Raw genomic sequence first — 12,382 nt, forward strand, 5'->3', positions numbered from 1 at the left:
TCTCACTTACAGTTTTGAAAACTCCAAGGGTCAAAGTCAAAGCCCAGAGCAAAAAGGAGAGTTGGTAAGACAGTGGGAAGAAACCTCTGATGCAGGCCTCTCCATGTTCTCGCTGGGTCTCTGGGCCCCTCTCCTGTCCTGTGGACCGAGCATCTCAGGCCTGCCTGCATAATATCCTAATTGCTAAGCCATCTGGTCACAAGGCTTGGTGTCTCAAGGGCTGGAATATGAATTTTCTACAATGACGAAATAACTAAGACCCTCTTCCCTGCACCAACCACCTAGTTTTCAGAAACAAAAAAAGTTAATAGGCACTTTTTGATAATGGGTAATAGATTTTGAGTTTTCTCAATTTTGTGTTTTTATCCAATATATGTATTTTTTTTCTCTGAAAACTTTGGTTCTTGCTATTGCCTGCTAACAGGCTTCCAGATGATGCTAGTGGTTAAGAACCAGCCTGCCAGTGCAGGAGACATAAGAGATGTAGGTTTGATCCCAGGGTCAGAAAGATTCCCTGGAGGAAGAAATGGCAACCAAGTCCAGTATTCTTGCCTGGAAAATTCCATGGACAGAGGAGCCTGGTGGGCTACGGTCCATGGGGTTGCAAAGAGTCAGACACAACTGAGCACACACAAGCAAGAGTCCAGAGGAGAAGTGAAATATTGGGACAGCTTGCAGGGAGAAGTTGAAATGGAAAGATAAATAAGATTCAATTAAACATGTGGTTGCTCCCCAGCTTCTAGAATGCTCAGACACTCATGGAGCCTTTTAGGGGACTGATCTCTAAGGGAATCAGATCTGGGACCTGGAAACACTGGGCTGTGTTTCCAGGCGTGCCTGTCCCTGGTTGGCTTTGGGCAAGTCTCTTCACTGCTTTCTGTGCAAGTTCCACCACCCACCTCCTTCCCCGTCCCATCGTCGTCATCAAAATTGATGTCTCCTGATTGGCAGAGGCATTGTTTGAATTGGTTATCAGCGATCTTTTCGTGAGTCAGACGATGGAGGCACTGACAGCCCGCCGGCTCTGCCAGCACCACCCAGTGCCCATGGGGAACACGTGTGCCCCTGCCACTGACGTCAGCTGTTTTCTACTGGCCTCTGCACTGCTGGCACAGCCGCAGGCCGTGTGTCGATGGTTATCAACATCGTAGAAAACAAAATGGAAGTAACTGCACAGATTTAAATCTCCGAGCAGTCCACAAGCCAACCAAATGCAGGCCCCTTCCGGAAATTAGAGTCCACTTCATTTCACCTTATGAGCAGTTACTTTTCACCAGGCAGGAGAGATGTGGCTATAAGACACCACTTGTTGTTGTTGTTGTTCAGTTGCTAAGTTGTGTCCTACTATTTGCGACCCTGTGGACTGCAGCATACCAGGCTTCCCTGTCCTTCACTATCTCCCATAGTTTGCTCAAATTCATGCCCATTATGTTGGTGATACCATTAAACCATATCATCCTCTGTTGCCCCCTTCTCCTCCTACCCTCAATCTTTTCCAGCATCAAGGTCTTTTCCAATGATTAAGATACCAGGCCATCATTAAAGAAAATTCAAAAAAGGTACTCAGTCAGTGGGGGTAGCTGACCTGTAAGTCGCTCATTATGCAGAGTGATCAGGGCAACAGTGGGAGGAAATAAAAGGTTCAGCATCAGTAGGAGAAGGGAGGGCTTCCTGGAAGAGGTGCCATCTAAGTTGGGTTTAGTGGATGAATAGACACCTGCAAGATGAAGTTGAAAGGGTGTCACAGGCTGAAGGAAGGAACAGAAGTATGCGGGGGCGCTGCAAAGACCTCAGAACAGCTGGAGTGAAGAGGAGCGCAAGGTGGCTCAGGTGTGGGTCACGTTCTAACTCTCTCAAAACAGCAAGGCATTGTTGAGATCCTGATTGCTTCATAGTTTCCCCTGGTAAAACTTTCAAGGCTGTCTCTTCAGGGACTGGGGAAGAAAAGAATAATTGAGTAATAAAGATGTCTCAAGGCAAGTAATCTCATTGGAACTGGAAAAAGATTAGCATTCGCTCTTCAGAGTTACTTGCATGCTGCCAGAACTGAGATAGCATCTCTGACTAGTTTTTACTGGTCAGCATGTAGAACCTGTGGCGGGTTGGGTAAATGTGGTCTCCCACATTTGGTGGGATGTGCACCCTCCCTTCCGTGTCTGCTTGGCTTGGGTTCCAGTAGGGCCCAGCGGGCTTCGTAGCGGGCCAGAAGTACCTCATCATTCAGGGGTACTTTTCATCTCCAAAGTAGGGTTCTCTCCTGTGAGAGGGTCCAGATGGATGGTACCTTCCTCTCCCAGTTACAGAACTGGGTGGGCCACATACCACCCACAGCAGTCATCTTATGCACCAAAAGTCTCCAGCTGGTCAACAATTCTGTGAAACTGCTACCGGTTTCTACCTATGTAATCGTGGGCAAGCACCTGTTTCCTCATCAGTAAATGCCTGATGTCCACCTTACAGGGATGCAGATGAGTTCAGTGAGGTAATCTGAGCCAATCCCTGTAGGACTCAGAATAGTGTCTGCCCCATAGGATACAAATCAGGAAGTGTTAGCTGCTGTTTGTCTCAGTGTGGTTTTTTTTTTTGGTTTGTTTTTTTTAAATTCCACAAAATTCATGTCTCCAGAAAATCTAAACTTTCGGAGGCCAGGAGAGATAACCTGAAAATGAATTCTGCAAGTTTCCGGGATGCTGGTTAAGACAGTCAAGTGTTTTTCTGCATCCTCCCCCACCTGCAGGCCTTCCCCGGTTAGTTAGTGCTTTAACATTCAGGCTTGAGTTGAGTGGAACATCTCATCTTCGGCCAGAAAATCTGCTAAACTGTGAGCTGGGGAAACATCTGTGCTGGAGATGGTGAACGTCTCAGCTTCAGAGAAATAGCATCAGTTACATGGCTCTCCAGACGTCCCTGGTGGCTCCATGGTGAAGAATTTACCTGCCAGTGCAGGAGATGCAGGTTCAATCCCTGGTTCAGGAAGATCCCCTGGAGAAGGAAATGGCAACCCACACCAGTATTCTTGCCTGGGAAATCCCATGGACAGAGGAGCCTGGTGGGCTACAATCCATGGGGTTGCAAAGAGTCAGACATGACTGAAGCAGCTAGACAACAACATGGCTCTCATCATTCCCATAGAGCAGCAGGTAGAGAAGGGAACAAAAAGGCCGTGGGATAATGAGTCCATGGCCTAGGATCTGCTGGGAGATTAGGAGGTCGGTAAGATAAATGTGGTAGAAATATCAGTTGAATCCTTCCCTTGTACATTACGTGCAATGAAATACCAATAAGAGTGTTAGATTCAGGCAATTGAGGTTTTGTATTCAAATCCCAGCTCTGCCTTGGGTTGCTTTTTCCACCATGACAAACCACTTCGGCCTGAAAAGTGAGGGAGGTAGAAAGTTTCTCTCTGCGCTGACAGCCGGGCCCTCCCATCAATGTGCCCATCCCCCGCCCACCTATGCAGGTCCAGAAGGAAGGTCCTGACATCCCCAGCAGGAGGGCACAGGAGAATCTAGTTTTAGAGTTTGGAGGAAGGCTGCCAGCAGGCCAGGTTAATAAGAGTAGGTGGTGTGCTGGATGTTTTTCCCAGAGGCATGCGAAAAGTAGATGGTGTGCTGGGTGTTTTTCCCAGAGGCATGTGACCTCACATGCAATGGGTTGCCTGGCCTCTCTGGACGAAGGAAAGTAAATTGGCTCCAGAGATGCCTAGGGAGGAAGGGTCCTGAGAGAAGGGCCGCAGAGTGCATGCGAGTGTGTAGTCCTAGCGTGGGGTGGTTGCGAGATAATTGCATGTCTCAGGTGTGCTGGGAGGCAGGGGCCAGAGGTCAGGTGCAGAAAGCAGCCAAGAGTGTAGTTATGTCCTAATTATTGCTTGTGCTGGAATGTTTTATTCCATTTAGAAAATGGTCTGATTGTTTTGATTTTTTTTTTTTCATGCTGTAGGAAAACAGCCAGGTGGGGTCTAGCCAAGCTGTGTGGGTGGTGTTCCCTAATTGCTGGGCTGGACTTTCTTTTGCCAATTAGGTGGCTTCCTTAGACCTGCTCTTTTATAACTTGATTACTACATGGGGCAACTCGATTTTGTATAACCTCTTTCATACTGAGTGGAGCTGCTTTCAACATGTCAATTTCATCTTGGCACATTTGGGTGCTTTCAACAGCCTGTGCTCACATTGAAACCAAAATCAGATACTGACATATGAAAAGGAATATAGAGACTGCTTTTCCCCAGAGGTTGATTCTGTCAGCATCTCTATCTTGTTAGAAGTCCCCTGAATATCTCTGTGTTAGCTGTTTGGGTTGAAAGTACAGTGGCTGAGTAGATGCCCAGCTAAATGGAGGTGTTTAGTGCAAATATATGGTTTTCCTTATACCATAAGCAAAAGTTAACTCAAAAGGAATTATAAACCTAACTGTAAACATTAAAACTATGAAACTCCTATGGGTGATTTATGATGAGGTTTGACAGAAAACAACAAAATTCTATAAAGCAATTATCCTTCAATAAAAAATAAATTAAAATAAAAGTTATGAAACTCAGAGGGAGGGGACATACATATACCTGTTGCTGATTTATGCTGATATATGGCAGAAACAACACAATATTTTAAAGCAATTTTCCTCCAATTAAATTTAAATATTAAAAAAGGAAAAAAGAACTATGAAATCCTTAGAAGAAAACATTTTCTTTTAGAGTAAATGCTTGTGACCCTAGGTTAGGCAAAACCTTTTTAGATAAGACACCAAAAGCACAGGCAGTAGCAACAAAATTGGACTTCATGAAAATTAAAAACTTTTGTTCTGTTGAAGGACATCATTAACAAAGTGAAAAAGTGGGATTTCCCTTCTTAATTTGCCAGGGGTTAAGAATCTGCCATGCAATGTAGGGGATATGGGTTCAATCCTTGATCAGGGATCTAATATCCCACATGCCAAGCAGCAAGGAAGCCAATAAATAAATAAACATTTTTAGAAAGGATGTGAAAAGGCAACACAGAACAGGAGAATATATTTGTAAATCTTCTATCTGATAAGGGGCTTTCATCCAACGTATTAGTATTAATAGAGAACTCATAACTCAGTAATTAAAAAGGACAACCACATTTTTATTTTTTTATTTTTATTTTTTTTTATTTTTAGTTTTTTATTTTTTACATTTTAAAATCTTTAATTCTTACATGCATTCCCAAACATGAACCCCCCTCCCACCTCCCTCCTCATAACATCTTTCTGGGTCATCCCCATGCACCAGCCCCAAGCATGCTGCATCCTGCGTCAGACATAGACTGGCGATTCAATTCACATGATAGTATACATGTTAGAATGTCATTCTCCCGACAACCACATTTTTAAATGGGCAAAGGATTTGAATAGACGCTTCTGCAAGGTAGATATACAACTGGCCCATAAGCACATGAAAAGATGCTCAACTTCAATAATTATCAGGAATGTACAACTCAAAATCACAATGAAAAACAACTTCACAACAGCTAGGATGGCTGGAATGAAAAAGACAGGTAATAACAAGTATTGGGACTTCCCTCTGGTCCAGTGGTCAAGATTTAACCTTCCAATGAAAGGAGTACAGGTTTGATCCCTGTCTGGGGAATTAAGATCCTACATGCTTTGAGGCCAAAACAAAACAAAACATAAAACAGAAGCAACACTGTAACAAATTCAATAAAGGCTCTAAAAATGGTCCCCATCAAAACAGCCCTTAAAAAAAATGAGTTTTGCAGCGGATGTGAAGCACTGGGGCCCTCACATACTGCTGATTGGAATATAACAAAGCTTCTGCTTTAAGAGAACAGTCTGGAAATTCCTCAATCTTGGACTTCCCCTGTGGCTCAGATGCTAAAGAATCTGCCAGCAATGCGGGAGACCCAGGTTCTATCCCTGGGTCGGGAAGATCCCCTGGAGAGGGTAATGGCAACCCACTCCGGTATTCTTGCCTGGAGAATCCCAAGGACAGAAGAGCTGCTGGGCCACAGTCCATAGGGTTGCAAAGAGTTGGACACAACTAAAGTGACTTACCACGCACGCATGCATCGCTGTTTTACAGAATAGGAAACTGAGGCCCAGAGTCTTCAAAGGACTCTCCCAAAAGCAAAGTAGACAAGGGGCACAGTTGGTGTTTAGTTATTTTACTTTCAAAACAAGAACACACTCTCTCCTATGCATTACTGCTGCTTCAAACAACATAAAACCATATGTTTCGTATTTCCTTTTCTGATTACAGAAATACTTATACATGACCATTGTTGAAAAATTTAAAAATACATAAAAAAAGAAAAAGAATTGAAATTATCCTTGATCTTGAGACTACAAGCAGGGTAGTGTGTAGTTGTCTAGCCACCAAATTAAATTATGCTGGTTTAGAACCGATTTTCACAAAAATATGTTAATATTTCTCATGTTATTATATGTTCTATATAATGATTATAATGATTGTTAAGTTTTCTCTCTGTCATATACTATATTTATGTACTCAATTATATGGTGAAAACTTTAGAGTATTTTTTTTTGCTGTTGTTGCCAATTTTGTAATGAACATTTTTGCACATCAATCATTGTCCCAATCTTTGATGACTTCCTTAGGCTAAATTGTTAGAAGTAGAATTTCTGTGTCAAACATTATGCACATTTTTTTTAAGACTTTTGATTTGCATCCTCAGGGTGTCTTTTGAAAAAGCTGTACCAATTACACTTTTACACAGGCATATGAGTGTTTATTTTCCTGTTTGTGACAAACACTGTTTTTTTTCTTTTAACTTATCAACTTGCTGTCACACTCATATTTTAATTTTCATTTATTTCCCAATTTTTGAAGTTGGATTTTTAATGTATTTATGATCATTGTATTTAATAGAAATCATATTGACTAAAAGTGCATCGAACCTTTCATGAATGAAGCTGTCTTTATAGACTGCAGGTGACTCATGGAGAATATTTTTTGCCAAACTTTGCAACTTCACTGCCGGGAAGGAATGGTTTAGAGCAGGGGTTCCCAACCTCTGTGATCTAATGCCTGATGATCTGAAGTGGAGCTGATGCAATGAAAAAAATTAGAATAAAGCGTATTAATAAGATGTAATGTGCCTTTATCATCCTGAAACCATCCCGTCTCCAGTCTGTGGAAAAACCGTCTTCCACGAAACCAATCCCTGGTGCCAAAATGTTGGGGATCGCTGGTTCAGAGGTGAGGGAATGGGAAAGTGGAGGGAAGAAGTTATTTCTTAGATTTGATCTCATTTGTCTCCCACATAGGTTCTTAAAGGTGGACAGGAAGCACCCACAAAACCCAAAGGTCGTCCCAAGAAGAACTCCATCCCCACATCAGAAGAGATCGAAGCTGAAGAGAAGCTGAACAGTCAGGTTCAGAGCCAGGAGCTCCGGGAGCCCTCCCAGGGCCTGGAGGGGCTCTGTGATACGCAGGAACCAAAGGCACGCGTTGTCCCCGTGGAGGTGGCCGAGTCCCCAGGCCAGGCCCAGGAGTTGCCAGTAACCTCTCCGGAACCCCCACCATCAAGCTAAAATAAAACTCTTGGTGGGGGGAAGGGGGAGACTGGGAAGAAGGGAAAGAGAGAGGGCAGGGAGACCAGGGAGAAGAAAGCTGCCGAGAGCCCGTGACCTGGGGGAGAAGACCACAGCCGGCTCCCTCCCTCCTGCCCACGGCTCTCAGCTCCAGCTTTTGAGGAAGACTTGCTAGCCTTGGCCTGCTCTTCCTGAAAAGCTGCCTAAGCCACACAAGCCCTTGACTAAGGGACACAGTGCCTTGGAACTGCCGGCCCCAGTTGGGGTGACGCCGTGGAGCTGTCCGGGTCCAAGCTCCCCCTGGCATGATGGGGACACTCCGACCAGCCTCGGAGCAGCTAGCCATCAAAGCAGAGAGAGATGGAGGAGTGGGCAGCATGCCCAGGTTCCTTGCTGACTCAGCACTTATTTCTGTAGTTTTAAAAGAGAATTAAATGTTTTTGATTGTTGTTTTTTGGGGGGGAGGGGTGGTCGGTGAGGGCGGGCAAGTAAGAGCTGGGGGAAGGGAGTTTTGAGTTAATAGAATAAAGTTTGTTTGAAGACACGTGTGCCTTTGTACCCATTATAAGGTAGTCAGGTGACCCAGGAACTGATAAACCTTGTTTTTCTCGCTTGATTCAGTTGCCATCCCTGAAGCTGCAATGCAGATATGTTAAGATAACTTTTATTTTTTAATTAAAAATAAATCTTTCAAAAAGGATGGGATGTGTTGTTTCTTCCGGGGAGTATATTTAGATCTTCTTGAATACATCCTATGGAAAGAGAGTGGTGCTAGTGGTAAGGAAACCGCCTGCCAATGCAGGAGACGCAAGAGACTCGGGTTCAACCCCAGGTCTGGGAAGATCCCACATGCCATGGGACCACTAAGCCTGTGTGCCCGTGTGCTGAGCCTGAGCTCCCTAGAGCCCATGCTCCATAACAAGAGAAGCCACTGGAGTGAGAAGCCCCTGCACCACAACTAGAGAAAGCCCACACACAGCAACAGAGACTCAGCACACCCAAAGATAAAATTAAGAAAAAAAAAAACCCAAAACTCTTAAGCCTGTGAGCTTGTAGTATACAGCTCCTTCGACAGAACTAAGTATCGTGACTGCCACTTCAACTTTGCTAAGGCCGTGCCTTCCCTTGGCCGTTGAGATCAACAAAGAGAAAGCAGTCTCTCTCTTAACATGGAGGTAAGGACTTGGCCTCTGCAAACCAGTTCATGCAGCCCACACCCAGCTGTTGGCCACTGCCTCTCTCAGCTGAGCCCACCCCACCCAGGGCTTTAGGATCTGCCCACCAGGCGGTGTCACCATGGCCAAAATAAGCAGGTGAGTCCTGCCAGCTGGGTCTCCCTTCTGTCCTGTTCTCCTGCCCCAGGAAGGCCCTCATTAGGATGCAGCTTTCTTAGGCTGGTTTTCGGCCTCTGGTCTGGGCTCTCATGGTGTCCTTCTCCGAGGTGTCCGACAGTGGCCACCACGCCTCAGGGAGAGGTGTGTGCACACATCTGGGTTTCCGCCAGCCGGGCTCTGGGCACTGTTTCTGACTTCCAGCCCTGGGTTCTTGGCCCGTCGTCTTTGGTATTGTTTCTTGGCCCTATGTAAGAGACAGGATCATCAATACAATGGTCCCTGTATTGGGAAGTTCCTCTGGAGGAAGAAATGGCAACCCGCTCCAGTATTCTTGCCTGGAGAATCCCATAGACAGAGCACCCTGGTAGGCTACAGTCCATGGGATCACAAAGAGTCGGACACAACTGAAGCCATTTAGCACAGCACAGCACAGCACTTGGTTGGAGGGGTGAGTGGAGAGTCTCAAGAGCTTGGGGTATCTTGCCTCCTGTTTTTGAAGCCCTGAGCTCCATGTCACCTCCACTGACCAGCCTTGAGCTTGTCCTCCAGACTCAGCTCTGTGGAGTTCAGCCCTGTGGCTCAGAGGTGGGTCTGGGCTAGGCCTTTCCAAAGCCGGTGGGTGCAGATTCAGGGGGTAAGTCAAGCTCCTTCTCCACCTCCATCCTTCCCTTTTCCTTCCAGGTCTCAAGCCTCATGACCAACACCCAGAAATCAGCTCCACAAGTCCCTATGGGGGACCGTCTCCTCTCTTTATCAGCAGCCACTAGATGTCTACCTTTGAGGACCCTGCTGAACAAAAGCATTCTCTCCTCCAGCATCCAGGGTGGTGACCCCTGAGGGTTCAGGGTCTTATTTCGGGATCTGCTCACCTGCTGCCTTTTTTTCAAAGGATGGAAGAGGGCTGAGGCAAACTGACCACAGAGGGAAGGTGACCACGTGAGATTCCTGCATCCCTGTGAGGATGGAGGAGTCTCTTACAAGCACTATAGCTGATGCTGCCCCTTGGGCTGCAATGTGGACTGTTTTTCCCAGTTTTATAGGAAGGTTATTCATTGGAGTGAGGTTGATCATCTAACCCTGGTCATGCAGCTGGTGGGGAGCCACGCCAAGAGCTAAGCCTGGTGGCCTTTGTCCTTGCAGAAGGTCTCCATGATTGGCCTGCCCTCTCTCCCCGCTTGGAAACTGCCTGCGCCTTCTTGGGGTGGTGGTGGGGAAATTGCTTCCAGCAGCAGTCTGCTCCTTGCACACAGCTTCATCAGGATTGGGAGGTGGCCTCCCTGCCTCCACTCCCACCACTTGGACTCCCAGGGCAGGTCCCAGCCTCCCAGGGTGCCCAGGCCTGCTTGCCAAGCTCTGCATTCACGTTCTTGGGCATGACACCCCCGAATGACTTCTCCATGGTCTAAACAAAGGTCTCACCCAGCTTGACTCACAGTCTCCCAATGGGTCACGCTGTGAGCTTCGAGCCCTCACACTAGCCCAGGCAGATCTATCAGAAACCAACCTTAACTGGGCTGGTTTCCAGTCAGTCTCAGAGATTGATCAGTTCTAGAGCCATCTTAGGGGCCTGCGGACCTCAGTGATCTGCCCTTTGAGCTGTGTATAGAGTTCCCTGCACTTCTCACCACCTTTCAACTTCATCACCCTGCCTTGCCCCATGGCCTGAGAAGGGCCAGGGCTGGAACTGGACAGCAGGGCAGGAAGCTCTTTCCTCAAGAAGCTGTGCTTTGTCAGCCTGATTGCATGTTGTCCACTCAGCAGAAAATGACCAGCGACTTCACAGGACCGGGTTAAAAGCTGTCCTGGGGACTCACCCCACACAACTCTTACCTGGGTCACCCGCTGGATGATTGCCTGAGCTCCTGGCAATTTTCTGTAGGTGCGACAGAAATCTTACCCCATCCATTATTTGAAGACCAGGAAGTACTGGGGTTAGACAGCTGAAATGTGCTTTACACACACACACACACACACACACACACACACACACACACACACACACACCACCTGTTTCTCAGGATTTCTATACACTGAACGCCTATTTGTCTAAAGTTTGTCGGGGGCTGCTGCTCTGTGTCCACACAGACTCCCTGGCGGTCCCCTCTCTGCTATCCTCATGGAGGGAGGAGCTGAATCTTCCATGCTTCTCCAGAGGCTTCTCCCTCCTCTTTGGACCCTTCCAGTCCTACTCCACGAGGCTGCGCCCCTCCCTACCCAGGAGACAATGACCTCCTCCCCAATGGCTCTCTCTCCCTTCCCCTTCTCCAGCATGCATTTGAAGCCACGTCTTCCCCTTCTTTCTGGCTCACCTCTATGCCAGTCTAACCTGTTCCTTCCTTTCTCCCTGCTTCCTCTTAATGCATCTTTTGTCATCATCATTGTGATCCTGCCATTCTTCCAAAGAGCACACGGATTTGTTTGGTTTCCCTGTTAGAGCATGAATTCCTTCAGGCTGTTTTCCAGTTGATATGTTCCGAGTTTCTGCACAGAGGTTCCCAAGAACCACACACAGGCACTGGAAGATCAGGACCTGCTGACACCGCTCCTGGCCCAGGGGTTCTGTGTTATCAGCAGGAGGGTTGGTCTGGCTTTGAGCCATGCACCGCCTCTCCCAACACTGACCCCTGTTAGCACCTCACTTGCTGGTGGCAGGGCAGGGGGCTGCCAGCACTTTTCAGAGACGAGAGAGAAGGCTGAGCAAAACATCTGTTGTCTGCAGAGAGTCCCATCAGCTAAGGGCGCTGTGCCAGGCTGCTTCCCCAGGGACAGAGGCACTGGGGAGGGTGATGGGGAGCCCTCGCTTGCTGGCCTGCAGGGCTGAGGGTCAGCTGACCTCCATTTGGCTAACCCTTTGAGGGGAAAGGCATTGAAGCGGCTTTGAAGAAGAAACCCTTGGAACATTCTCCAGATCACAGACTGGGATGCAGCCGACAGCCTGGGAAAAAGATGCATACAGAGGTGTTTGTCTAAAACAGAGTTAAAATCCTACTTAGGGCTTCCCTGGTGGCTCAGTGGTAAAGAATCTGTCTGCCAGTCCTGGAGACACAGGTTTGATCCCTAGCTGGGGAAGATCACACAGGCTGAGAAGCAGCTAAGTCCGTGAGCCACAAATATGGAGCCCACGTGCTGCCAACTACTGAAGCCCGCACGCCCTAGAGCCTGTGCTCCACAATGAGAAGCCACTGCAATGAGAAGCCAAAGCACTGCAACTAGAGGGTAGCCCCCATTCACCACAACTCGAGAAAAGCCCATGCAGTGTAGAAGACCCAGCACAGCCAAAAATAAATAATTTTTAAAATCTCCTATTTAGATGCAAATCTTATTTGTAGCTGGTGGCGGGTGGGTGAGGCTGTCTGATTTGGCTCCTGAGGCGATGTGGAAGGTGGCTGAAGGGAAGGCATCAGTACTGGAGGACTGGGGGGACAGGGAAGGGAGAGGTGGCAGCTGCACCTAGGGCTCAAGCCTAAAGCCTAGGGGCTGGCAGCACTTGCAGGATGTGGGGAGGGAGGGCTGAGGGA

At 47.3% G+C, this 12,382-nt stretch overlaps 1 protein-coding gene across 1 annotated transcript in view; it reads left to right on the top strand.

Moving 5' to 3' along the window:
• The window catches only part of BARX2 (BARX homeobox 2), a 78,405-nt gene extending 70,178 nt beyond the window's left edge, over positions 1-8,227 (top strand). The window contains exon 4 of the mRNA XM_069565238.1: positions 7,264-8,227. Within this exon, the coding sequence (XP_069421339.1) occupies positions 7,264-7,530 (267 nt within the window). The 3' untranslated portion in view covers positions 7,531-8,227. The remainder of the gene's footprint in view (positions 1-7,263) is intronic.
• Positions 8,228-12,382: the final 4,155 nt, after the last annotated feature.

The sequence above is a fragment of the Ovis canadensis genome, chromosome 21 (genome assembly GCF_042477335.2).
Source record: "Ovis canadensis isolate MfBH-ARS-UI-01 breed Bighorn chromosome 21, ARS-UI_OviCan_v2, whole genome shotgun sequence".
Taxonomy (NCBI): Eukaryota; Metazoa; Chordata; class Mammalia; order Artiodactyla; family Bovidae; genus Ovis; species Ovis canadensis.